This window comes from Pseudophryne corroboree, chromosome 4 (genome assembly GCF_028390025.1).
Source record: "Pseudophryne corroboree isolate aPseCor3 chromosome 4, aPseCor3.hap2, whole genome shotgun sequence".
Taxonomy (NCBI): domain Eukaryota; kingdom Metazoa; phylum Chordata; class Amphibia; order Anura; family Myobatrachidae; genus Pseudophryne; species Pseudophryne corroboree.
The window spans coordinates 22,343,741-22,371,538 of record NC_086447.1 but is presented as its reverse complement, the minus strand read 5'-3'; the positions used below and the strand labels follow the sequence as shown (position 1 = coordinate 22,371,538).

The window sequence follows — 27,798 nt, the reverse complement described above, 5'->3', positions numbered from 1 at the left end:
CTCTAGAGAGAAAGTGATGGAAAATAGGGACTCTAGGGAGAAAGTGATGGAAAATAGGGACACTAGGGAGAAAGTGATGGAATATAGGGACTCTAGGGAGAAAGTGATGGAATATAGGCACTCTAGGGAGAAAGTGATGGAAAAAAGAGACTCGGGAGAAAGTGAGGGAATATAAGGACTCTAGGGAACCCATAACATTTGCAGTGATGAATTCTATGCTGTTTAGCTGTTATTAATAGTAATTAGGCCTAATTCATGCTTGTATGCAATGCTGATATTCACGCAAGTTAGCGATTATCGTCAGACTGCGCATGCACTGTGATGATACTGCGCACGCGCCAAGGTACCTCAGCGATGCCGCGCGCAGTGACATTTTTAATGCAGAGTGATTGACAGGAAGAGACTGGGGGAGGTAAAGGGAAGTGGCGCCAAAAATCACAGACGTGTCACCGCCATTTTCCGGGCATGTATCTGTATATGAGATCGCTGTACCTAACATTGTATTATACCCTGACTGGCCTCACCACTGGTCCTGTACTATTATACTGCAGAATCTTCCTCCTTATTATCCTAATGGTGGTATAAGAGAAGACCCGGCACCGGTCCCCATGAATGTTCTCTTGGTCTTCCTGCCCTTCTTGCCCCTGTCTGAAGGACGGGTACTCCCTGGGTGTAGGCTGAAGGCTTGGAATATGGAACTCTTCACCCAGCCAGGAGACCTTCTCATCGGGGGACTATTTCTGGTCTACTCTGGGTACGATATTCAGCAGCCAGACTTCCAGCAGACACCGAGGCCATCTCCGTGTAAGGGGTAAGTGAGACATAGCAGGGTGCTCGGTGATTGCGGATCTCATCGCTCTAATCCATTGTGCTGGGAAATTGAGGTTTTCATAGGAGGGGATGAAACCAAATGGGGGTCATTTCGAGTTGATCGCTCCCTGCCGTTTTTTGCAGCACAGCAAACAGGTTACTACTGCGCATGCGTATACACCGCAATGCGCAGGTGCGTTGTACGGGTACAAAGCGGATCATTGCTAGGCGATGGATTTAACGAAGAATCCATTTGCACAGCCGATCGCAAGGAGATTGACAGGAAGTAGGTATTTGTGGGTGGCAATTGACCGTTTTCTGGGAGTGTTTGGAAAAACGCAGGCGTGTCCAAGCGTTTGCAGGGCGGGAGTATGACGTCAATTCCGGGACCAAAAAGACTGAAGTGATCGCAGCGGCTGAGTAAGTCCAGAGCTACTCAGAAACTGCAAAAAACTTTTTTGTCCCGCTCGGCTGCACACGCGTTCGCACACTTGCAAAGCGAAAATACACTCCCCCATGGGCGGTGACTATGCGTTTGCACGGCTGCTAAAAGTAGCTAGCGAGCGATCAACTCGGAATGACCCCCAATGTCCCTAGTAGCAATGCTTCTTCTGATGAAGGCAATAGCGCAGTATATAGTCTTAGGGTCTGATTCTGAGTCGCACACAAGACCGGATGCAGGGAAGGTGCACTATGCCTTTTCCCACCCATCCATGAAATGGGCATTACTGGGTGACAAGTGGCGACATGTACGTGAGAGAAACATCCTGAATGCCGCCAGATTTACACCATATTCTGAGCTGAGTGTATACTGAGGAGACGTCTATCCCAGTCACATCTCATTGTCATTGACACTCTCCATATGAGCAGATGAAGCTGGGGATGCAGAGATACAGGATGGTACAGTGCTGTAGACACAGGGCTGCGAAGACAGAGAGGGATGTGCTGAAGAGACAGAGGGGGATGAGGCTGTGAGACACAAGGGATATGAGGCTGAGAGACACAAGGGGAATGAGGCTGAGAGTCAGAGCGGGATGAGGCTGAGAGACAGAGGGGGATGAGGCTGAGAGACACAAGGGGGATGAGGCTGAGAGACACAAGGGGGATGAGGCTGAGAGACACAATGGGGATGAGGCTGAGAGACACAAGGGAAATGAGGTTGAGAGACATGGGGGTGAGGCTGAGAAACATGGGGATGAGGCTGAGAGACACAAGGGGGATGAGGTTGAGAGACACAAGGGAGATGAGGTTGAGAGATACGGGGTTAGGCTGAGAGACACAAGGGGATGAGGCTAAGAGACACAAGGGGGGAGGCAGAGAAACAGAGGGGGATGAGGCTGAGAGACACAAGGTGGGTGAGGCTGAGAGACACGGGGATAAGGCTGAGAGAAACAAGGGGGAAGAGGCTGAGAGAAACAAGGGAGATGATACTGAAAGACACAGGGGGATAAAGCTGATAGACATAAGGGGGATGGTTCTGAAGACACAGATGGAGCAGGAGGGACACAGCGGGGATGGTGCAGGAGGAACATATGGGGATGGTGCTGGAGAGACTCAGGTGGTGATAGGCTGGAGATACAGGGGGTGTGACTGGAGTGACACAGGGCATGAGCCAATGACTGACCAGCCTGTAGCTACAGGGAGGGGATGGGGGGCCCAAAACATGAGTGTGCCAGGCTCCAAGATTTCTGTTGCCGGCACTGTGTGTACGTGCCAGTGATAGGGATTGGTAAGGTGGGGCAGGGCAATGCGTACACATCAGGATGCATGTACAGTTGCATTGGCATCTCGTCTGCAATCAATTTGCATTCAGAATGCCGCCGTGTTTGGACCTACAAGCTACTTGGTCTCAGACCCTTTGTCTGTAACTAAAGAATAAACATCTGAAATGAACAATTATGTTTGAATATTGATATTGAGTACTCACCATTATAATGACGGTAGCGTGCCTTCTGTGTAATACATACCAATGGGAAGTCATTATACAGCGCTGAGGATGAGTGTATGTGACGCGTTTCATGTCGGCAGCATTGTGTGACACCAGTCCCTACAAGCGGTGTACTGCAGCGCCACACAGTGCAAGCGGGAATTAATGCTCTTCCTAACCAGCCCTTCCTGAGCATCAAATAATTCCACCAAGAATCCGAAACTTTACAGAGAATCTGCTGCTCGGTGCAACCCGCCTGAAAGTTTTATTTTCATCACACACAAAAAAAAACTCTAATAGCTTTCAAATTAGTATATATAGTATTATCCTCAAATAAATACTGTATTTATGTGCTGGTACAAATACACAGATTCATCTGGTTATAGTTACTGCAATCTTAATGTAATACTTAAAATTAACAGATAATTAATGCTGTCCTATTATTGGCACTGATCCCCAATATTTGCATTAATTACATGGACGCATAAAATAAATTCCAAGGTCCCCAGGGTGACTGCATATCCTGAGATATGGAGAAAATGAAGTCACTGGGGAAAGGACGCACACTGTATTTAGGCCCTCATTCCGAGTCGTTCGCTCTGTATTTTTCATCGCATCGCAGTGAAATTCCGCTTAGTACGCATGCGCAATATTCGCACTGCGACTGCGCCAAGTAATTTTACAATGGAGATAGTATTTTTACTCACTGCTTTTTCATCGCTCCGGCGATCGTAGTGTGATTGACAGGAAATGGGTGTTACTGGGCGGAAACAGGCCGTTTTATGGGCGTGCGGGAAAAAACGCTACCGTTTCCGGAAAAAACGCAGGAGTGGCCGGGGAAACGGAGGAGTGTCGGGGCGAACGCTGGGTGTGTTTGTGACGTCAAACCAGGAACGACAAGCACTGAACTGATCGCAGATGCCGAGTCAGTGTGGAGCTACTCTGAAACTGCTAAGTAGTTTGTAATCGCAATATTGCGAATACATCGTTCGCAATTTTAAGATGCTAAGATACACTCCCAGTAGGCGGCCGCTTAGCGTGAGCAACTCTGCTAAAATCGCCTTGCGAACGATCAACTCGGAATGAGGGCCTTAGTGAGAACCTATGCTGATGTGTGAAGGTAGATAGATATATATATATATATATATATATATATATATATATATGACAATACATTGTCTCTGTGCATCCTTTGCAGGTTCCATATCCGCTATTACCGGGATGTCCTCGGCTTCATGTTTGCAATGGAGGAGATTAACCGGTCCCCGGACCTGCTGCCTAATGTCACCCTCGGCTTCAGCCTCCTCCACTCCTGCATGTCAGAACTGCGTGCCATTGGCGGGGCTCTGTCCCTGCTGTCAGGCGCTGGACATCCCATTCCCCAATATGACTGTCGCCCCACCTCTACCATGATTGGGATTGTTGGAGATATGGCTTCCTCTCTGTCTATTCCCATCGCCAGGATCCTGGGGGTTCACCACCATCCACAGGTACCCGCGACAGAGGACTTCCCATCATTGTGTCTTCATTTAGAATTTCCTGCAGTAGACAAGTGTGAGACAGTAAGGACTGGGGCAGCAATAGGAGCGCCTCCCTGCCATGTGTAATAGTAAGCAATGGCGTATGCCTCAGTGCCTGCGTATCCCTCTAGCGGTAACTACTGCGATACGCTACCCATAGGCTACAGCAGCTAACGCCATCTGAAGACGGCCAGCAGATTGCCATTTCAGCATTTATTTGCGGCCATAGCCAGCTGGGGACGGCGTTATGATGCCACCTGCGCTTGCCATTGTAGATAAATGACATCTTCGTACAATCGTCTTTTAGTCTGTCTTACGCATCGGGCGCCCCTTTCCAAAGGCGTAGCGATAAGCACTACAGCCACACACGGAGGAAGTAGGTTATTTGTGCTTTGTATATACTTGTACATGTCCATTTAGGCATGTGATGCCCATTAAATAGACATGTTAGTAGCCACTGTCATCTTTCCTTTCAGATCAGTCACGGGGCCTCCCTGTCCTCCTTGAGCAACAAAGTGGACTTCTCATCATTCCTGCGCACCGTGTCCAGTAACGTGTTCCAGAGCATCGCTCTTGCTCGGCTCATTGGCCAGTTCGGTTGGACTTGGGTGGGCATGCTGGTTGTGGACAATGATGTAGGGGAGCAGGGCGGGCGAGCCATCAGGGCAGAGTTAGAGAGAAGCGGAAGCTGCCTTGCTTTCTCAGAGAAGATCCACCTGAGCTACACACGGAGACAAGTCCTGAGGGTGGTGGACGTCATACGATGGAGCTCTGCCAACGTGATTGTCCTCCACAGCACCGAGGCTCACATGAAGGCCCTGCTGGATGCCATGTTTGATGAGGGCGTGACTGGGAGAACGTTCATCTCCTCAGCTTCCTTCACAATCACGGCAGGGCTCTTCTCCAGAAAGGCCTGGGCCGTCCTCAATGGTACCATAGGCCTGGTGCCTAGCACGGGAACTATGCCAGGCTTCCAGGTGTTTCTGCAAAACTTATGCCCTTCCTTCAATGCTACTTACCCCTTTATTATGCCCTTCTGGGAAATTGCATTTAACTGCACGTGGTCAAACGGCAAAGTGGAGCCTGGCACGGATGCAGGGACCACGCCAACGTTGTGCACCGGAGAAGAACACCTGACTCCGCTGATTCCATCATTATTTGAGACTTATGACCTCAGTTACACGTACCACGCCTACCTGGCTGTATACGCCTATGCGCATGCCCTGCATAGCCTGCTCAGTTGCCAGTCAGGCAGCGGGCACGGGGCGTGCGGCAGTGTCAGCAGGATCCGTCCCTGGCAGGTAACAGTCTTCTTACATCAATTCTAATACAATGTGCCATGCCGTGACCTGTGCCACCCAGCCTCCACCACACAGTAGTCACGCACTGCTGGGCAACAGCACCCTTGGTATCACTGGGTGACTCCATCTGCCCAAGTGTGATCAGGTATAGAAAGGGTTTCCACTATGGCGCAGAGTCCGGTCACATCCACGCCACAACTGGACTTTGGCTGTCTTCTGGCATTCCCCGGTACCTTGTGCATCCACAGCATTATAATATATACCATCACGCACACAAATGTTACACGTGTAACAGAAACAGTCCGAGGGCGGGGACACACACACACACGTAATACATACGTACATGAGGGTAAACCAAGCAGCAGTTTGTGAGACAAAACAAATGGTTTGGGTTTTTTTTATTGAAAATAAAAGTAAAAAGGAAAGGTTATCGGAGGTTGGACAGATGCACTCTTGCTACGTGGGCCTCTTACATCTCCTACGTTGCAGAGTTATCTCCTGACCACTGGGCACAACGCATGGAGAGTGTGGTCTAAAAGACCACCAAGGAAACATCACTCTGAAGGTGCATACACACGGTGCGATTTTATCTTCGATATCGACTTTGTAGCCCATATCGGAAGTAAATATAGTGCATATCGCACCATGTGTATGCACCTTGCGATGCCGATGCGCGGTCCCGCGGGATCGGCATCGCAAGGAAATATGGTGGGTGCAGGCAGGGCCAATATTGTCTATATCAGAGGCTCATGCCTCCGGCGTCAATATAGTCAGTATCGGCCGACGCCCGGGTTGCACCGTGTGTACCCACCTTAACACTTACCCTCCACCATCCAGCCACAGTTACTGGGGGTGAAACAAGAGGCACTATAGTCTGTGGCTGCAATGACCAGGGGAAGCCACGAGAAAGCTCCCGACCGAGCCCAATTTCTCCTCACGCTCTAGAATCCGGTAACGGTAATACATCCGTGGGTGTGATGTTATTGTAGCTACCAATACTGATTCCAGTAACACATGCGCCCTGTCCATTTGCCATCAGCACCTCATCTTGGGGTCTCTTCACGAAGCAGTGAAAAGTGTGGAGAAGGGACCAATGGAGAAGTTGCCCATGGCAACCAATCAGTGTTGAGGTAACATATATAAAGTGCATTCCATAAAATTATAGGTAGCAGCTGATTGGTTGCCACGGGCAACATCTCCACTGGCTCACTTCTCCACACTTTTCACTGCTTCATGAACACTTGTGTGTGTAATCCCACAGCGTGTCTGCTCTTACAGAAAAGAACCCTTCCTACAGTGTGATGATGGTGGTATCGGGCGGGACGTAATGAAGTCTAAGTTCGACGGCCGTGTGGGATGCCGGCTGAATGCAGACGTTTTATTAAACGGAAGAGAGCAGCCAGGTCGGCTCAGCAGGGGGGCAGGGATATAATGGCTTGAGGGGGCGGAGTGGAGGCGGAATGGGGGCGACCGTGTCATTTAAGCTGCCCCCTGCTCTGTACTGCTATTACATTATACTGCAGGGGGCGTGGCTATGATGACGCGATTCAGCAAGAATTGCGTCATCAACTGCCCAGACTGCCCACTTTACTCACTAAGAGGGCGGCTGGGCAGGGGGAGACATTAAAAATCGGGGGAGGGGTTGCCTGCTCTTCGAGGGGGGCCGAGAGGGCCACCCAATTTTTGGGAGACTCCTGGTCATTCTGGGAGAGTATGCAAGTATGCCTGGGAGACATGTAACCAATACAGATCTGTCACCAGCAGAGGGCGGTGTGATGTCTGATCACCAGCAGAGGGCGGCGTGATTCTGATCACCAGCAAAGGGCGGTGTGATGTCTGATCACCAGCCGAGGGTGGTGTGATGTCTGATCACAGAGGGCGGTGTGATGTCTGATCACCAGCAGAGGGCGGTGTGATGTCTGATCACCAGCAGAGGGCGGTGTGATGTCTAATTACCAGCAGAGGGCGGTGTGATGTCTAATTACCAGCAGAGGGCGGCGTGATGTCTGTCACCAGCAGAGGGCAGTGTGATGTCTGATCACCAGCAGAGGGCGGCGTGATGTCTGTCACCAGCAGAGGGCAGTGTGATGTCTGATCACAGAGGGCGGCGTGATGTCTGATCACCAGCAGAGACCGGCGTGATGTCTGTCACCAGCAGAGACGGCGTGATGTCTGATCACCAGCAGAGGCCGGCGTGATGTCTGACAGCAGAGGGCGGTGTGATGTCTGATCACCAGCAGAGGGCGATGTGATGTCTGATCACCAGAGGGCGATGTGATGTCTGATCACCAGCAGAGAGCAGTGTGATGTCTGATCACCAGCAGAGGGCGGTGTGATGTCTGATCACCAGCAGAGGGCGGCGTGATGTCTGATCACCAGCAGAGGGCGGCGTGATGTCTGATCACCAGCAGAGGGCGGCGTGATGTCTGATCACCAGCAGAGGGCGGCGTGATGTCTGATCACCAGCAGAGGGCGGCGTGATGTCTGATCACCAGCAGAGGGCGGCGTGATGTCTGCTCACCAGCAGAGGGCGGCGTGATGTCTGCTCACCAGCAGAGGGCGGCGTGATGTCTGATCACCAGCAGAGGGCGGTGTGATGTCTGACAGCAGAGGGCGGTGTGATGTCTGATCACCAGCAGAGGGCGGTGTGATGTCTGATCACCAGCAGAGGGCGGTGTGATGTCTGATCACCAGCAGAGGGCGGTGTGATGTTTGATCACCAGCAGAGGGCGGTGTGATGTCTGATCACCAGAGGGCGGTGTGGTGTCTGATCACCAGCAGAGAGCAGTGTGATGTCTGATCACCAGCAGAGGGCAGTGTGATGTCTGATCACCAGCAGAGGGCAGTGTGATGTCTGATCACCAGCAGAGGGAGGCGTGATGTCTGTCACCAGCAGAGAGCGGCGTGATGTCTGATCACCAGCAGAGGGCGGCGTGATGTCTGATCACCAGCAGAGGGCGGTGTGATGTCTGATCACCAGCAGAGAGCGGTGTGATGTCTGATCACCAGCAGAGGGCAGTGTGATGTCTGATCACAGAGGCCGGCGTGATGTCTGATCACCAGCAGAGGCCGGCGTGATGTCTGTCACCAGCAGAGGGCGGCGTGATGTCTGATCACCAGCAGAGGCCGGCGTGATGTCTGACAGCAGAGGGCGGTGTGATGTCTGATCACCAGCAGAGGGTGATGTGATGTCTGATCACCAGCAGAGGGCAGTGTGATGTCTGATCACCAGCAGAGGCCGGCGTGATGTCTGATCACCAGCAGAGGCCGGCGTGATGTCTGATCACCAGCAGAGGCCGGCGTGATGTCTGTCACCAGCAGAGGGCGGCGTGATGTCTGATCACCAGCAGAGGCCGGCGTGATGTCTGACAGCAGAGGGCGGTGTGATGTCTGATCACCAGCAGAGGGTGATGTGATGTCTGATCACCAGCAGAGGCCGGCGTGATGTCTGACAGCAGAGGGCGGTGTGATGTCTGATCACCAGCAGAGGGCGATGTGATGTCTGATCACCAGCAGAGAGCAGTGTGATGTCTGATCACCAGCAGAGGGCGGTGTGATGTCTGATCACCAGCAGAGGGCGGTGTGGTGTCTGATCACCAGCAGAGGGCGGTGTGGTGTCTGATCACCAGCAGAGGGCGGCGTGATGTCTGATCACCAGCAGAGGGCGGCGTGATGTCTGATCACCAGCAGAGGGCGGCGTGATGTCTGATCACCAGCAGAGGGCGGCGTGATGTCTGATCACCAGCAGAGGGCGGCGTGATGTCTGATCACCAGCAGAGGGCGGCGTGATGTCTGATCACCAGCAGAGGGCGGTGTGATGTCTGACAGCAGAGGGCGGTGTGATGTCTGATCACCAGCAGAGGGCGGTGTGATGTTTGATCACCAGCAGAGGGCGGTGTGATGTCTGATCACCAGAGGGCGGTGTGGTGTCTGATCACCAGCAGAGAGCAGTGTGATGTCTGATCACCAGCAGAGGGCAGTGTGATGTCTGATCACCAGCAGAGGGCAGTTTGATGTCTGATCACCAGCAGAGGGAGGTGTGATGTCTGTCACCAGCAGAGAGTGGCGTGATGTCTGATCACCAGCAGAGGGCGGCGTGATGTCTGATCACCAGCAGAGGGCGGTGTGATGTCTGATCACCAGCAGAGAGCGGTGTGATGTCTGATAGCAGAGGGCGGTGTGATGTCTGATCACCAGCAGAGGGCGGTGGGATGACTGATCACCAGCAGAGGGCGGCGGGATGACTGATCACCAGCAGAGGGCGGCGTGATGTCTGATCACCAGTAGAGGGCGGCGTGATGTCTGATCACCAGCAGAGGGCAGTGTGATGTCTGATCACCAGCAGAGGGAGGTGTGATGTCTGTCACCAGCAGAGAGCGGCGTGATGTCTGATCACCAGCAGAGGGCGGCGTGATGTCTGATCACCAGCAGAGGGCGGTGTGATGTCTGATCACCAGCAGAGAGCGGTGTGATGTCTGATCACCAGCAGAGGGCGGTGTGGTGTCTGATCACCAGCAGAGGGCGGCGTGATGTCTGATCACCAGCAGAGGGCGGCGTGATGTCTGATCACCAGCAGAGGGCGGTGTGATGTCTGATAGCAGAGGGCGGTGTGATGTCTGATCACCAGCAGAGGGCGGCATGATGTCTGATCACCAGCAGAGGGCGGCGTGATGTCTGATTACCAGCAGAGGGCGGTGTGATGTCTGATCACAGAGGGCAGTGTGGTGTCTGATCACAGAGGGCAGTGTGATGTCTGATCACCAGCAGAGGGCGGCGTGATGTCTGATCACCAGCAGAGGGCAGTGTGATGTCTGATCACCAGCAGAGGGCAGTGTGATGTCTGATCACCAGCAGAGGGCGGCGTGATGTCTGATCACCAGCAGAGGGCAGTGTGATGTCTGATCATTCATAAAACACATTTATCAAACAATATTTGCGGCTGTTCCACCGAAAACACCCGTTTTGGGGGGATTGCCGCACATATTAGGTGTCCCCTGAGTGTATGACTAAGGGACCGCAGCTGATATCTCTGATACCTGCTGTGATGCCTCCATTCCCTCCAGTAGCCGCATACCCCATAGGTTTCTATTGCAGAAATGGCCGCTTTGCATGGACAGCGGTAATGCACATGCGCAGCAGCCGCCGCACCACTCTCGGCACATCGCAGGGACGGGTTCCTTTTCAGAGCCCATGTCCCCGCCTGGGCCAGAAGATACATGTTGCAGATGTGATCTTATTCTGAAATGCCCATCATTGATAAATGCGCCCCATATGCACAAGTGTAAGGAACACAAATCCCCACCCTCCATAACACTGAGCCCTTTCCACTCTGAGAAACCGGGGATGAGCAGGAGATGTGGATTGTGGACTGCTGAGATCACACCATGCGTATTTCCTCTACCTGCCCCGGTACATACAACCGATCTCTTCCTCAGTCCAGATAGTGGCAGAAGGTGTATAGCCAATTCCCAGTAACCACCCGCAAGCCTTGCGGAAAGCTGCTCCCACCACTAGGGTCATCTCAGAGACTGAGGGGAACATTTATCAAACTCTATTTAGGGGATCTCTCTGGAGAACATCCATTTTCGGGGGGGGGGGATTGAGGGTATTAGCACAAATATTAAGGATCTCCAGCATCCAGGGGGGTTACCGCAGCAGATATTGCAGATATTTGCTGCGAACACCACAGAAGGCTCCCGGGAGAGGGATATGTGTAGGATATAAACTCGATACTTAATTAATGGGCCCCTGACAGGATCTGCTGGTCAGTTCTCTGCACTTATCGCAGTAGTACATATATATCATTAGCGCCTCAATTTACCAATCTGGGGATGCTTTCTGGGCCTGGGTGAATATCCGGCACCTGCGTGATCCTTTTGTTCTTTCTCCGGCCAACGAAGGGTAGAGGTGAATTCCAGATGTACATAGCCCTTTCCGGCTCTGCAGGTCCCCATTACCAGGCATAGGGTGACCCCATCTTAAGATGCTATGCCGCATTGCTAAGATCCATTGATCCACTAACTCCATGAAGGTCTATGATAATGGAGAGAGCAGTGAATAAATTGAGAAACGTTGATAAAAACTCTTTCTCTGCAGTGTGGGAGTCTCACCACTAGGAGGACCCGCGGCTTTACTTTATAACGCTCCTCCTCCTGCTTCTACAGGTCCTGCACTCACTCAAGAAAACCCCTTTCCAGGCCCGCTCTGGGGGCACAATCACTTTCGATGCCAACGGGGACGTTTCGGCTTCCTACGACATTGTGACCATTCAGATCCTGGGCGGAGACTTCCGGCTGGTAACAGTGGGATCGTTCAACCCCGGGGCAGCGACGGTTCATGAGATTCTCATCAATGCCAGTGGCATTCTGTGGAACGATCGGTTTTCCCAGGTGAGTGGACTGTGTGCAGACTGAGGGACTGTTAGCGCCACATGCAGAAGCAGGTAGAGAATGCTGCACTCTGGCGGATAGTTCAAGCCATCCACCAATCAGCATGCTGGCAGCCATTCACTGTCAGGCGGCAGGCTGGGAGGCAGCTAGAGAATTCTGCACTCTGATTGGTGGATAGCCCCAGCCATCTACCAGTCAGCATGCTGACAGCCATTCACTGTCTGGCTGCAGGCTGGGAGGCAGGTAGAGAATGTTGCCTCACCGCTCTGATTGTGTGGACAGCATTCTCTACCTGCTTCCCAAAATAAGCTCCGGAGGAACCAGCCTACCCCTGGTCAAAGGCCCCTAGAATCGTGGGGCCCTGGGCAGCTTCCCAGTGTGCCTACACATTAAGATGGCCCTGTCGCCAGACACTGTAGATGGGTCACAGGGTGATGACCAGTTTGGTGGCTCTCCTGGAACTCTTTCGACTTCCAAGATATCTTTTTTATAGTGAGGTACCCAGAAATGTACACAATATTCCAGGTGTGGCCGCACCAATGATTTATACAGTGGCAGGATTACACTCTCATCCCTTGTCTCCATTCCCCCGTTTTATGCATAACAACTTATTAGCTTTTGTTGCTGCATTTTGACATTGCGTACTGCTACCGAGTCTCTTATTGATGAGCACTCCCAAACTCTTTTTCAACTACCGTTATCCCTACATTTTCCCCATTTAGTTTATATGCTGCCCAATTGTTCTTAGTCCCAAAGTGCATAACTTTACATTTGTCTATATTGAACCTCATTCTCCATTTATCCGCCCAGACTTCCAGTCTAGATAAGTCATTCTGTCGAGACTCAACATCCTTGTCTGAATTAATTACTCTACATAGTTTAGTATCATCTGCGAAAATTGACACTGTGCTTTCCAGACCTACACCTGGGTCATTAATGAATATGTTAAACTGTAATGGTCCGAGTACTGAACCCTGCGGTATTCCACTAAGCACTGAGGCCCATTCAGAACATCCCATTAATCCCCACTCCCTGTTCCTTATTGTACAGCCAATTACTCACCCAAGTACAAATAGTGTTTCCCACCCCCAAGCTCTCTTAATTTGAAAATTAGTCTCTAGTATGCGATCCCTTAATATACCTTTTAGTATTTTCCCGCTATAGATATCAAACTTACCGGTTTATAGTTACCGGGATGAGTTTTAATACCCTTTTTAAATATTGGGACTACCTCTGCTATACGACAGTCCTTTGGTATAATTCCTTGCTGAAAATCAAATATAGGGGCCTCGATATCTCTGCATTAAGTTCCATAAGAACCCTGGGGTGAAGTCCATCCGGCCCAGGAGATTTATTTATCTTCATTTTACTTAGTCTCTCCCGGACTACTACTCGTTTAACCAAGTACCTAGCAACGGGTCGTTATTATAGCTTATGTTGTGCTCTACTCTAGTCAAACTGTCCTCTCTCGTGAATACTGATGAAAAGAATTTATTCAATAAATCCACTTTTTCTCTATCATCATTAATCAAGACATCCAACTCACCCTTTAAAGGCCCAATATTCTCCTTTTTTAACCGTTTATATACTTAAAGAACTTATTGGAGTTTGTTTTACTCTCCATTGTGATTTGTTTTTCATTTTCTAGTTTTGTTGCTCTGATTACTTTTTTGCATTTTTTGTTACATTCCTTGTAGAACTGGAATGATTCCACCGTCCCGTCAGACTTAAATGCTTTGAAAGCATGCCTCTTTTTATCCATTTGTTCCTTGACCTTCTTATTAAGCCACATCGGTTCTTCATACTGTTATTACTACCCCCATCTGTAGCATTGTTTTGTCCAACTTTCCCAATTTATTCAGATCTCTCCCATATCTATTGCTGCATTCGGGGGGACACTGGACACACAAGGTCATTCATTCATGTATTACATGTAAATACTAATCCCTAATAAGTGTCATTCCCAATGTGTGACGCTAACACACCCGCAACCCCCCATAACACGCCCATAAGAATGAACAGTTTGGGGCATTTATTTTGCCACCTCCCAGTCGCTGCCCAGAAACACCCAGCACAATTCTCATACATCTCTGACCCTGTGCGTCCCCCCCATTATGCGCTCGCTCTGACACATGCACCATGCAGGGTTTGGGGATTTTCTCACAGTAGCAAAGGATCACTAAAATCCCTGAGCACCGGCATCGCGGGTGGCTGCGATTCAGGCCACAGGAGCCTCACACCTCAGCATTGGCGCTGGTACCAGGTGCTCAGCATCACTTGTTGGCATGGAAATGATTCCAAGTGGCATTACCCCCCTCATCTAGAGCTCCGCCGGATAGCTGATTTCTGCACCCATAACTATTGTGTTACGAACTGAGTGCCCGGAACTTGGGAGTACAGGTGGCAACGGGGGAATTTCTGGTCCTGACGTGTGAACTGCAGCTGGGAAAGGGAAATGGCTGCAACACCTACTCTACCCCTAACTCCGTTATTTCTCCCAGTAATCGGTTGGCGCCTGCAGAGGTAGTCTTCTCCTATAGCAGCTGCGTTTGAATGTGCGAACTAGGTCCGTCCAGACTTCGATGCACCCCAGGTCTTACGAGGTAACTAGGCACCAACAGAGACTGAGGGAGAATACGGGGGAAACAAGTTAAACTAAGGAGACTACCAAGGAGAGAATACAGACAGGACAATGAACAAATAATATATGTCGTGGCCGCCAAAAACCCAACATAGGAACCAAGGCACAGACTATTGAAAGCTAAGACACTGACTGAATAAGTGATTGTGAATGCAACAATGCATGAAGATGTTATAAGTGACTTAATAAAAGATGTTATAATACAGAAATGCAGGCAAGCCGTGTCTGTGTGGAAACTCCACAAAATCCTGAGCACAAGGCTACAGTAGCTGGTTCTAGTCAGCTAATCAAACTGGCAGCTTCTCACTGAACGTTCTAAGATGTAATAATACAGAGATATAAGCAAGACAGTGTCTGTGTGGAACTCCACACACTGGTTAGCAAAAACCTGAATACAAGGCTGGCTGGATCTGGTCAGGTTATCAATCGAGCAGGGTATCCTGGTCATGAGTACAACACAGATAGACAGGATCTCTCTCGAGCTGACAGGTTCAAGATTCCACCATAGAACAGGGCCTGGACACAGGTACAGAGAGGAACATATATCTATCACCGACGTCAGGTGAATGGCAGGCTGGGTAATAAAGGAAGCACGCCCCAATCAGGATGGCTGGAAGCCAGACACAAGGTAATGGTCTAAATATCTGACAGATTAGGCTGCACAGGCCACACATACAGGAGACAGGGTGCAGTTACACAGACTCACCAAAGGCGGCCTGCAACAGTACTCTAAACAAGTACATGAGAACGCCTGGCATGCAACAGATATATAACATAAAATACATAAACAAAATAAAAACAGGAATGAGCCACAGCCGTGGCTCATGACATATTGTCTGTAATGGTTGATAACCGAGAACAATAGCTTGTACATATAAACATCCAATCCCATCCTTGCTGTGTCTGCAGGTGCCGCGCTCCGTGTGCAGCCAGAGCTGTGCTCCTGGATTCCGGAGAGTCACCAGACAAGGACTGCCCCCGTGCTGCTTCACCTGCGTACCGTGCTCCTCGGGGGAGGTCTCACACACTACAGGTGGGCTCGGATTAGACTATACATCTGACACATGTTATGTATGCGTTGTATGGTCCCAACATTATTACAAGGGTTACACAATATATTGGACACCCATGGGAAGACATGGGCCCTCATTCCGAGTTGATCGCTCGCTACTTTTTGCAGCCGTACAAATGCATAGTCGCCACCCACAGGGGAGTGTATTTTTGCTTTGCAAGTGTGCGATTGCATGTGCAGTCTTGCGGGATGAAAACGTTTTTCGCAGTTTCTGAGTAGGTCTGAACTAACTCAGCCCTTGCGATCACTTCAGCCGGTCTGGTCCCGGAATTGACGTCAGACACCCACCCTGCAAACGCCTGGACACGCCTGCATTTTCCCTACCACTCCCAGAAAACGGTCAGTTGACATCCATAGACGCCCTCTTCCTGTCAATCTCCTTGTGAACGGCTGTGCGAATGGATTCGTCGCTAGAAGCATTGCACAGCAACAATGCTGTTTATACCCGAATGACGCGTGTGCGCATTGCGGTGCATATGCATGCGCAGTAGTAACCTGATTGCTGCGCTGTGAAAATTGTCAGCATGCGATCAACTCGGAATGACCCCCATGGAGCAGGACCCTCACTGAATATACCAGCAAACACACCGGCCCCATATTCATATTACAAAAAATGGGTTTTCATCAGATGGATGTGTGAAACGTGTGGTTAGTGGCCATGGGGCCTAATTATTACCATACATCCCCCGGAATATCATGCTGTAACGTTAGTTTCCACATGATTTCAGTATGAAGGCCATTTACCAAATGCAGGAGATATCAGAGACAGGCACGCTAACCCAGGAGGCGCGTAAGGAATTTACCAAGCTCAGAAAATATTAGCTTTGCCCCATTAGCTAATGCATCTGGCTGGGTGTCTTCGCCCGCAGCCCGTGTCCCAGTGCGTCTGCAATGGCAACTTTAAATGGTTTTGTGTTGGTCTTCTGAAGCTTAAACTACTCCCTCCCATAGGGCTCTATCCTATCCCATGCTATCTGCAGCATATACTGTATGCCACCACTCAGATAACATGGTCCTCTGCTGGACATGCCCTTCATGTCTGGGTACTAAAAACCCAAAATCAATCCTCTTGGGCTGACTAACTGAGCTCAAGGAGGCAATGAGTGTCCGATAATCGAGGGTGAATCCCAATAGATGATCGGAGCTTACCATCAAATGACAAGACTGCAGGTGGGCCAACCAAGTGGACTTGAGCTTTGATGGTTCTGAGTTACCGAACTCTGATCATGTGTGGTGAACCTTGGTGATGTCTTTGGTTGGTGACTGATGCTTCAGGATCAGGTGTCAGCCATGATTCCATCTGAGGAAGAGCAAGAATCAGGCACTTGATGCCTTCAGAAGATCTGCCTACATTCATTTGTGTCATACTTACCTACTCTCTCATGACCTTCAGGAGACTACCAAAAACTTTGTGGATCCCTTTGGACTGCTGGAAGAGTGGACGGCCCTCACATTTAGATTACTGCATTGGTCTTTTACTGGGTCCCTCAGAAAGAGGACTGCACCGCTTGCAGCACATAATGTAGCAGCCAGACTGTTACCTGACAGCCCTGTTCCTGCCACATAACATCGGTTCACTGGCTGTCTGTAGGATGGCTGATTGACATTTATAGCCATACCTTATCAGGGTCCTAGATACATAAAGCACATTGGCGCATCTATAATGGGTGTCGGGGGAGCCCGCGCCGCACACCCCACACCAAATAATGATACTTATCTGATCAGAGTTCCACGTTGGCTGGCCCTGCAGAGATCACCGGAACACTGTAAATTTGCACATGCGTAGTAGAGAAGTCAGCGGGAACGTTGTGAGAGAGGAGGGGGCCCGCACATGGTCCCCCTCTGCTCTTAAACTGCTCCTGAAGCAGCAGCTTCTGATTCAGAATACTCCGCATACTCACTCTGATGGAGGACTGGTAGCAGTACCCAGAATCTCCCAAACTTTTACATGGGCAGCTCCAAATCTATGGAACTCGCTGCCTCACACAGTCCAAGAGGCTTCTGGTCTATAAGCCTTTAAAATCAGACACAAGACATACGGTACCTGTTACTGGTGCATTTCGAAGGTGTATTTCTACTTTCATAAGGCATAGGTCTCATTTCTGTATTCTGATAATCTGTTATATGTTCACCTGGTATCATGCATTTCTTTTTGGAAAATTTAAAGTGTTTGGAGTCCAACTAGGGTAAGAGTGCTATGCGTATAAATAAAACTATTATTATTATTATTAATCTTAGAACCTTGTCCCATTTAGATTCAGTGGACTGCCTGAGATGTCCAGGAGATCAGTGGTCAAATGAAGAACGGAACAAATGTGTCCCAAAGATCATAGAGTTCCTGTCATATGAAGAGCCTCTGGGAATTATTTTGGTATCAGTGGTGACTGCGTTCTCCATCCTGGCTGTCTCCATCTTAGTGATATTCGTCAGGTTCAAAGACACTCCAGTCATCAAAGCCACCAACCGGGAGCTGAGCTACATCCTGCTGGCATCTCTCATCCTCTGCTTCCTCTGCTGCCTGGTCTTCATCGGCCGACCTTCCACTGTCCGGTGCATCCTGCGGCAAACGCTCTTCAGTGTGGTCTTCTCCATCAGCATCTCCTCAGTCCTGGCTAAAACTGTTATGGTGATACTGGCATTTACAGCCACCAGATTAAACAGCCCCTTGAGGAAATGGTTGGGTCCAACCATCCCACGTAACATTGTAGGACTGTGCTCAATGCTTCAGGTCGGGATCTGTTCTGTTTGGCTTCACAAAGCACCCCCTTTCCCAGCACTCAACACGGAGTCTGAGAACCGTAAGATAATCATTGAGTGTAACGAAGGACAAAAACTGTTTTTCTACATGACGCTGGGGTTCATGGGCTTTCTGGCCCTGGTAAGTTTCATGGCAGCCTACTTGGCCAGGAACCTGCCAGGCAGCTTCAATGAGGCTAAGCTGATCACCTTCAGCATGCTGGTCTTCTGCAGTGTCTGGCTCTCTTTTGTCCCGGCCTACCTGAGCACCAGCGGCAAATACACCGTGGCTGTACAGATATTCGCCATCCTGGCCTCCAGCGCCGGGCTCCTGACCTGTATATTCCTTCCCAAATGCTACATTATACTGTTGAGGCCGGAGAAGAACAGCCGTGAGCACTTAGGGGGCAATAAGGGGTATGGAAATGTAAGACTGTAAAATAATTGATAATCAACAAGTAATATCTGTATACTGAGCCCGCATTGCACTCTGCAGTTGCTGGAGGTTGAACCCAATGGCAGATAACACATGACCTGGATAAGACAAAATGGCAGAGATTGGTGAGAAGAAGAGTAGATGAGAGATTCATTGCCCTGTAGAACAGACCATCATTGTGGTATCTGCTAAGGAAAGCAATGCCTCCCACAAACCCCGACACTTACCTATCCAAGCGCTGATGGGTCTTCTCCGCAGTGTGCTAGGGACCCTCTCGCCGCTACCGCTGGCTCCCTGTCTCAGCTCCTGCATCCTGTGTGTGTGGCTGGATCTGGTGTCATCCGTGTGAGAATTACTGCCAGCTCTGGACCAAGGGCGCAGCCATCTTCCTTCAGGTCAGCTGACCACTACACTGCCACTGAGAACCTAGTTCCTGATTCCCCAGAGGTCTCAGCCAATCTGCAGTAAACAATCCCTATAAAGAGACTTCCTGTAGTGCTGGCAGATTGCCAGTGCAAAGTCTCTCACAGCCTGCAGTGTGAGCAGACTCTCTGTGATCCTCAGTCCTCTTCTGCAGATACAGTACTTTTTCCTGCCTTGTGACAAGAACCAGTGAGTCCAGCCTAGTGTCCAGTTTCACTAGTTCCAGCTCAGTGATCAGCTCAAGAACTATAGTTTCAAGTCCATTCTCCAGCACCTTTGGTACCAGTCCACTGTTCTGCATTCCAGAGACTCTAGTCACCAATACCAGTTGGTATACAGTACTCCTGGACTTGATCTGGAATCCAGTTCTACAGACTACATCCTGTCCCCAGTACCACAGACTTTGATCATACTAAGTCTTGAACATACCTTAGCCATGTGTTCTACCTGTCTCAGACCATTCCCAGAGTCAAGCCGTGTCAGTCCTAACCGTCTTCTACGTCAAGGTCTTGTCTGGCTCACTTGTTCCGTGTTCTACAGATCTTCAGTATTTGCTGATAGCGATTCCCGTGTATTTCCTTTGAGCTTCCACAGTCTCTGGTCCTACTCCAACCGTAAACTCCAGTTTGGGAACACAAACTCACCCAGACCTGACAAGGAACAAGCAAGAAATGGGCTCCCAATGACTTCCCAGCCGTTCCAGAGTGAGCTCTGTGTCATGTTGTGCACAATTTCTCTAATGCAAACATTGAACAGGTGCATTATGTACCATCGGAATATCTGCGACGCCATCAGCTGTCTGCATGACTCATGGGGTCGCGCAAGCCGGTCGCCGCAGATCCAACAAAGAGGCCAGGAATCTGTCTTCTGATAGAGATCCTGGCCTCGTCACTCCCCCAAAACAGAAGCGACACACAACGGATTGTCAATCACGGACAGTCTGCTGCCGATCTGCTTCCGACATCGCAGATCCATACTGCACGTTCTCAGTACTGGTCCGGCGCATGCGCAAAGTATCGTACATTGGTTCCAAGTGGCATGAGCCACAATACCGTCCTCCATTATCAATAGGTGTCTTTATCACAAAGGTAACGTATAAAAAAGTGACATTATTATTTATACACATAATATCCACAATAAATTGGTTCATTGAAATGATAGTGGAGTATTATACTGAGTCTATTAGCAGCCAAACGGGACACACGTCTCGCTGACATCCAGAATGTGGACCCTGGAGCACTGGGGGATGGACAAAATGCAACTTTCACAACGCTAGCATTGTGCACGCAATCTGTTACAAGCAACACATGTGTCTACACCCAAGAGCTGTATCACAGACAACAACGCACATGTGACATGTCAGTGTGGGGGTGACGAGTAGCGTGGTCCTCTCCTCACTGGCTGCTGTATCAGTTACCACAGAACACCGACGCCGGAATCCCAACAGCCAGGATGCAGAACCACAAGGCAGCGGGACTCAGGGCAGTAAAGCCTGGGGGGGGGGGGGGGGGGGGGGGATGGGGTTCACAGTTAGGCTGCTGCCCCAGGGGGATTAGGTATTCTGACTGCCGGCATCCCAACCACTGGCAAGTCACACCCAACCCGCACAGAACACACATATAGGCATGCAGCAACATTGGAAGGAACACGCACCACCATGGCAAGGCATGACAAGGACCAGCACTGCTATTAGGCAGCTGCCCAGGGTGCTGGGATTTGGGAGTGCACCAGTGGGGGGCCTCCAGGTGCAGCCATGTCAGTAGCAGCCCTCTCCCTGTGCTGTGTGATGGCAGGAACATGGAACGAAGATTGCATGGGGCTGGTATCTGAGGTGTTAATTGCAGGCAGCCCAGGCGTGGACTCTGTTCTGTCACTCTGATCTATTTGGAAGGCTAAGTACTGGAGGGGGAGACCGTGTGCTAGGGGGAGGCTGAGTGTTAGGGGGAGGCTGAGTGCTGGGGGGAGGCTGAGTGTTAGGGGGAGGCTGAGTGCTGGGGGGAGGCCGTGTGCTAAAAGGAGGCTGAGTGCTGGGGGGAGGCCGTGTGCTAAAAGGAGGCTGAGTGCTGGGGGGAGGCCGTGTGCTTAGGGGCGGCTGAGTGCTAGGGGGAGGCTGAGTGCTGGGGGAGGCCGTGTGCTAAGGGGAGGCTGAGTGCTAGGGAAGGCTGAGTGTTAGGGAGAGGCCGTGTGCTAGGGGAGGCTAAGTGCTAGGGGGAGGCTGAGTGCTGGGGGGAGGCTGAGTGCTAGGGGGAGGCTGAGTGCTAGGGGGAGGCTGAATGTTAGGGGGAGGCTGCGTGCTGGGGGAGGCCGTGTGCTAAGGGGAGGCTGAGTGCTGGGGGGAGGCCGTATGCTAAGGGGAGGCTGAGTGTTAGGGGGAGGCTGAGTGCTGGGGGCGGCTGAATGTTAGGGGAGAAATTCCAATGGTTACCACCCTTTATTCCAAGCGCTTTTTAGAACACCTCAAGCAGAAATTCAGTCTCTTAGGCAGATGGAATAAATGTCCTTTAAGACAAAACATATAACACAAACATAGTGTGATACTGTATGAAATTTCTATATAAAAGTGAGTATAAAGGTCCAGACTCGTACCCCAAGTTGTGGTCTACAATAGTAGACAATATCGCCTTATTGGGAGCGGATCACCAACTCGCAAGTGTCCTGGCGCCTCTATAGTCCTTAATTCTGGATATAATAATGTGGTAGATGATGATCTAGACAATGTTCTCCATAAATTAGAAACTGTTCTTCTAAAGGAAAATAAAATTTGGTGGGAGGTGGTCACTCTCGAAAAATATCTCACCTCACACATGATCCCCAAGGGCCTGAAAATAGATAAAAAGGCCAGCTTTGTTACAGCCACTGAACAGTTTAATAATGAGTGGGATCAAATAACTAGAAATTGTTCCTATAAATTAATGGAACTAATTATATCCGAAAGGAAAAAAGATTTAAAGATATTAGATGAAGAGATTAAAAGTTATAGAGATCTAATCACTCCCTTTATGGATCAGGTAGATTTTAAAGAAAAGGAAGCAAAAACAGAGTATAGATTAGATAGATCCGAAAAAGCCATTATAGCTAGGAAAACCACCAAATTTGCAAGGGATAAACGGGAATTAGAATTGATTCCAAAGGTTGATGAAGATATACAAAAAGAAAATGAAAAATCAGTTAGACCAAAAACCACATACGATTTGAAGGTCAATAGAAGTTTGATTAGTAAAAACAAACTCCCCATTAATAGGCATCCCTCAAATAATGAGGAAAAAGGACGTACTATTAATAGACGCCCAAGGTATTACTCCAACACTAATCGATGGGAAGATCCTTCCCCTAATTGGAGAAATTATAATACCAATTATGGGCATAATAGGAATAAATGGGATACAGCTGAATGGCAGACAGACATTCAGACGCGGAATAGATATCAGCCCTTAGATGAAAGAGAACATCACAATGCTCATTTTTTAGAAAGGGGGAGGAGACCTACGAGTCGACGGTAACTAGACGTTCACGAGGGACGAGAGGAGGTATTAGAAAAAGACGTAAAAAGGAAAGGAAGATAAAATCCAAACCTCTCATTGAGTCTATAACAGAACAAAAAGAAAAGGTTAAAATTTTCAATTTGAGTTCACACATGCTTTTGGAAAACGGTTCGGTTCCGCGGCCGTGTTTTGGGTTCGACCGCGTTTTGGCAAAACCTCACCGAATTTTTTTTGTCGGATTCGGGTGTGTTTTGGATTCGGGTGTTTTTTTCAAAAAACACTAAAAAACAGCTTAAATCATAGAATTTGGGGGTCATTTTGATCCCAAAGTATTATTAACCTCAAAAACCATAATTTCCACTCATTTTCAGTCTATTCTGAATACCTCACACCTCACAATATTATTTTTAGTCCTAAAATTTGCACCGAGGTCGCTGGATGACTAAGCTAAGCGACCCTAGTGGCCGACACAAACACCGGGCCCATCTAGGAGTGGCACTGCAGTGTCACGCAGGATGGCCCTTCCAAAAAACACTCCCCAAACAGCACATGACGCAAAGAAAAAAAGAGGCGCAATGAGGTAGCTGTGTGAGTAAGATAAGCGACCCTAGTGGCCGACACAAACACCGGGCCCATCTAGGAGTGGCACTGCAGTGTCACGCAGGATGGCCCTTCCAAAAAACACTCCCCAAACAGCACATGACGCAAAGAAAAAAAGAGGCGCAATGAGGTAGCTGTGTGAGTAAGATAAGCGACCTTAGTGGCCGACACAAACACCGGGCCCATCTAGGAGTGGCACTGCAGTGTCACGCAGGATGGCCCTTCCAAAAAACACTCCCCAAACAGCACATGACGCAAAGAAAAAAAGAGGCGCAATGAGGTAGCTGTGTGAGTAAGATAAGCGACCCTAGTGGCCGACACAAACACCGGGCCCATCTAGGAGTGGCACTGCAGTGTCACGCAGGATGGCCCTTCCAAAAAACACTCCCCAAACAGCACATGACGCAAAGAAAAAAAGAGGCGCAATGAGGTAGCTGTGTGAGTAAGATAAGCGACCCTAGTGGCCGACACAAACACCTGGCCCATCTAGGAGTGGCACTGCAGTGTCACGCAGGATGGCCCTTCCAAAAAACACTCCCCAAACAGCACATGACGCAAAGAAAAAAAGAGGCGCAATGAGGTAGCTGTGTGAGTAAGATAAGCGACCCTAGTGGCCGACACAAACACCTGGCCCATCTAGGAGTGGCACTGCAGTGTCACGCAGGATGGCCCTTCCAAAAAACACTCCCCAAAACAGCACATGACGCAAAGAAAAAAAGAGGCGCAATGAGGTAGCTGTGTGAGTAAGATAAGCGACCCTAGTGGCCGACACAAACACCGGGCCCATCTAGGAGTGGCACTGCAGTGTCACGCAGGATGGCCCTTCCAAAAAACACTCCCCAAACAGCACATGACGCAAAGAAAAAAAGAGGCGCAATGAGGTAGCTGTGTGAGTAAGATAAGCGACCCTAGTGGCCGACACAAACACCGGGCCCATCTAGGAGTGGCACTGCAGTGTCACGCAGGATGGCCCTTCCAAAAAACACTCCCCAAACAGCACATGACGCAAAGAAAAAAAGAGGCGCAATGAGGTAGCTGTGTGAGTAAGATAAGCGACCCTAGTGGCCGACACAAACACCTGGCCCATCTAGGAGTGGCACTGCAGTGTCATGCAGGATGGCCCTTCCAAAAAACACTCCCCAAACAGCACATGACGCAAAGAAAAAAAGAGGCGCAATGAGGTAGCTGTGTGAGTAAGATAAGCGACCCTAGTGGCCGACACAAACACCTGGCCCATCTAGAAGTGGCACTGCAGTGTCACGCAGGATGGCCCTTCCAAAAAACACTCCCCAAACAGCACATGACGCAAAGAAAAAAAGAGGCGCAATGAGGTAGCTGTGTGAGTAAGATAAGCGACCCTAGTGGCCGACACAAACACCGGGCCCATCTAGGAGTGTCACTGCAGTGTCACGCAGGATGGCCCTTCCAAAAAACACTCCCCAAACAGCACATGACGCAAAGAAAAAAAGAGGCGCAATGAGGTAGCTGTGTGAGTAAGATAAGCGACCCTAGTGGCCGACACAAACACCGGGCCCATCTAGGAGTGGCACTGCAGAAAAAAGAGGTGCAAGATGGAATTGTCCTTGGGCCCTCCCACCCACCCTTATGTTGTATAAACAGGACATGCACACTTTAACCAACCCATCATTTCAGTGACAGGGTCTGCCACATGACTGTGACTGAAATGACGGGTTGGTTTGGACCCCCACCAAAAAAGAAGCAATTAATCTCTCCTTGCACAAACTGGCTCTACAGAGGCACGATGTCCACCTCATCATCATCCTCCGATATATCACCGTGTGCATCCCCCTCCTCACAGATTATCAATTCGTCCCCACTGGAATCCACCATCTCAGCTCCCTGTGTACTTTGTGGAGGCAATTGCTGCTGGTCAATGTCTCCATGGAGGAATTGATTATAATTCATTTTAATGAACATCATCTTCTCCACATTTTCTGGAAGTAACCTCGTACGCCGATTGCTGACAAGGTGAGCGGCGGCACTAAACACTCTTTCGGAGTACACACTTGTGGGAGGGCAACTTAGGTAGAATAAAGCCAGTTTGTGCAAGGGCCTCCAAATTGCCTCTTTTTCCTGCCAGTATAAGTACGGACTGTGTGACGTGCCTACTTGGATGCGGTCACTCATATAATCCTCCACCATTCTTTCAATGGGGAGAGAATCATATGCAGTGACAGTAGACGACATGTCCGTAATCGTTGACAGGTCCTTCAGTCCGGACCAGATGTCAGCATCAGCAGTCGCTCCAGACTGCCCTGCATCACCGCCAGCGGGTGGGCTCGTAATTCTGAGCCTTTTCCTCGCACCCCCAGTTGCGGGAGAATGTGAAGGAGATGTTGACAGGTCGCGTTCCGCTTGACTTGACAATTTTCTCACCAGCAGGTCTTTGAACCCCAGCAGACTTGTGTCTGCCGGAAAGAGAGATCCAAGGTAGGTTTTAAATCTAGGATCGAGCACGGTGGCCAAAATGTAGTGCTCTGATTTCAACAGATTGACCACCCGTGAATCCTTGTTAAGCGAATTAAGGGCTCCATCCACAAGTCCCACATGCCTAGCGGAATCGCTCCGTGTTAGCTCCTCCTTCAATGTCTCCAGCTTCTTCTGCAAAAGCCTGATGAGGGGAATGACCTGACTCAGGCTGGCAGTGTCTGAACTGACTTCACGTGTGGCAAGTTCAAAGGGCAGCAGAACCTTGCACAACGTTGAAATCATTCTCCACTGCGCTTGAGACAGGTGCATTCCACCTCCTATATCGTGCTGAATTGTATAGGCTTGAATGGCCTTTTGCTGCTCCTCCAACCTCTGAAGCATATATAGGGTTGAATTCCACCTCGTTACCACTTCTTGCTTCAGATGATGGCAGGGCAGGTTCAGGCGTTTTTGGTGTTGCTCCAGTCTTCTGTACGTGGTGCCTGTACGCCGAAAGTGTCCCGCAATTCTTCTGGCCACCGACAGCATCTCTTGCACGCCCCTGTCGTTTTTTAAAAAATTCTGCACCACCAAATTCAAGGTATGTGCAAAACATGGGACGTGCTGGAATTTGCCCATATTTAATGCACACACAATATTGCTGGCGTTGTCCGATGCCACAAATCCACAGGAGAGTCCAATTGGGGTAAGCCATTCCGCGATGATCTTCCTCAGTTGCCGTAAGAGGTTTTCAGCTGTGTGCGTATTCTGGAAACCGGTGATACAAAGCGTAGCCTGCCTAGGAAAGAGTTGGCGTTTGCGAGATGCTGCTACTGGTGCCGCCGCTGCTGTTCTTGCGGCGGGAGTCCATACATCTACCCAGTGGGCTGTCACAGTCATATAGTCCTGACCCTGCCCTGCTCCACTTGTCCACATGTCCGTGGTTAAGTGGACCGGAACCACGTTTCTCACCACCCAGGATGCCAAGGCCTCAGTTATCCGCTTTGCAGCAGGATGACTGCTGTGATATTTCATCTTCCTCGCAAAGGACTGTTGGACAGTCAATTGCTTGGTGGAAGTAGTAAAAGTGGTCTTACGATTTCCCCTCTGGGATGACCATCGACTCCCAGCAGCAACAACAGCAGCGCCAGCAGCAGTAGGCGTTACACGCAAGGATGCATCGGAGGAATCCCAGGCAGGAGAGGAATCGTCAGAATTGCCAGTGACATGGCCTGCAGGACTATTGGCATTCCTGGGGAAGGAGGAAATTGACACTGAGGGAGTTGGTGGGGTGGTTTGCGTGAGCTTGGTTACAAGAGGAAGGGATTTACTGGTCAGTGGACTGCTTCCGCTGTCGCCCAAAGTTTTTGAACTTGTCACTGACTTATGATGAATGCGCTGCAGGTGACGTATAAGGGAGGATGTTCCGAGGTGGTTAACGTCCTTACCCCTACTTATTACAGCTTGACAAAGGCAACACACGGCTTGACAAATGTTGTCCGCATTTCTGTTGAAATACTTCCACACCGAAGAGCTGATTTTTTTGGTATTTTCACCAGGCATGTCAACGGCCATATTCCTCCCACGGACAACAGGTGTCTCCCCGGGTGCCTGACTTAAACAAACCACCTCACCATCAGAATCCTCCTTGTCAATTTCCTCCCCAGCGCCAGCAACACCCATATCCTCCTCATCCTGGTGTACTTCAACACTGACATCTTCAATCTGACTATCAGGAACTGGACTGCGGGTGCTCCTTCCAGCACTTGCAGGGGGCGTGCAAATGGTGGAAGGCGCATGCTCTTCACGTCCAGTGTTGGGAAGGTCAGGCATCGCAACCGACACAATTGGACTCTCCTTGTGGATTTGGGATTTCGAAGAACGCACAGTTCTTTGCGGTGCTTTTGCCAGCTTGAGTCTTTTCATTTTTCTAGCGAGAGGCTGAGTGCTTCCATCCTCATGTGAAGCTGAACCACTAGCCATGAACATAGGCCAGGGCCTTGCCAGTCCGTGTGGTAAATGGCATATTGG

At 50.0% G+C, this 27,798-nt stretch overlaps 1 protein-coding gene across 1 annotated transcript; it reads left to right on the top strand.

Moving 5' to 3' along the window:
- Positions 1–692: 692 nt before the first annotated feature.
- On the top strand, positions 693–20,126 carry LOC134910763 (vomeronasal type-2 receptor 26-like). The gene is made up of 7 exons (XM_063919145.1): positions 693–811; positions 3,936–4,227; positions 4,734–5,558; positions 11,723–11,947; positions 15,498–15,621; positions 17,916–18,813; positions 19,796–20,126. Exons 1-7 carry the CDS (start codon positions 693–695, stop codon positions 20,124–20,126), a joined length of 2,814 nt encoding a protein of 937 aa, XP_063775215.1.
- The last annotated feature ends 7,672 nt before the right edge of the window (positions 20,127–27,798 follow it).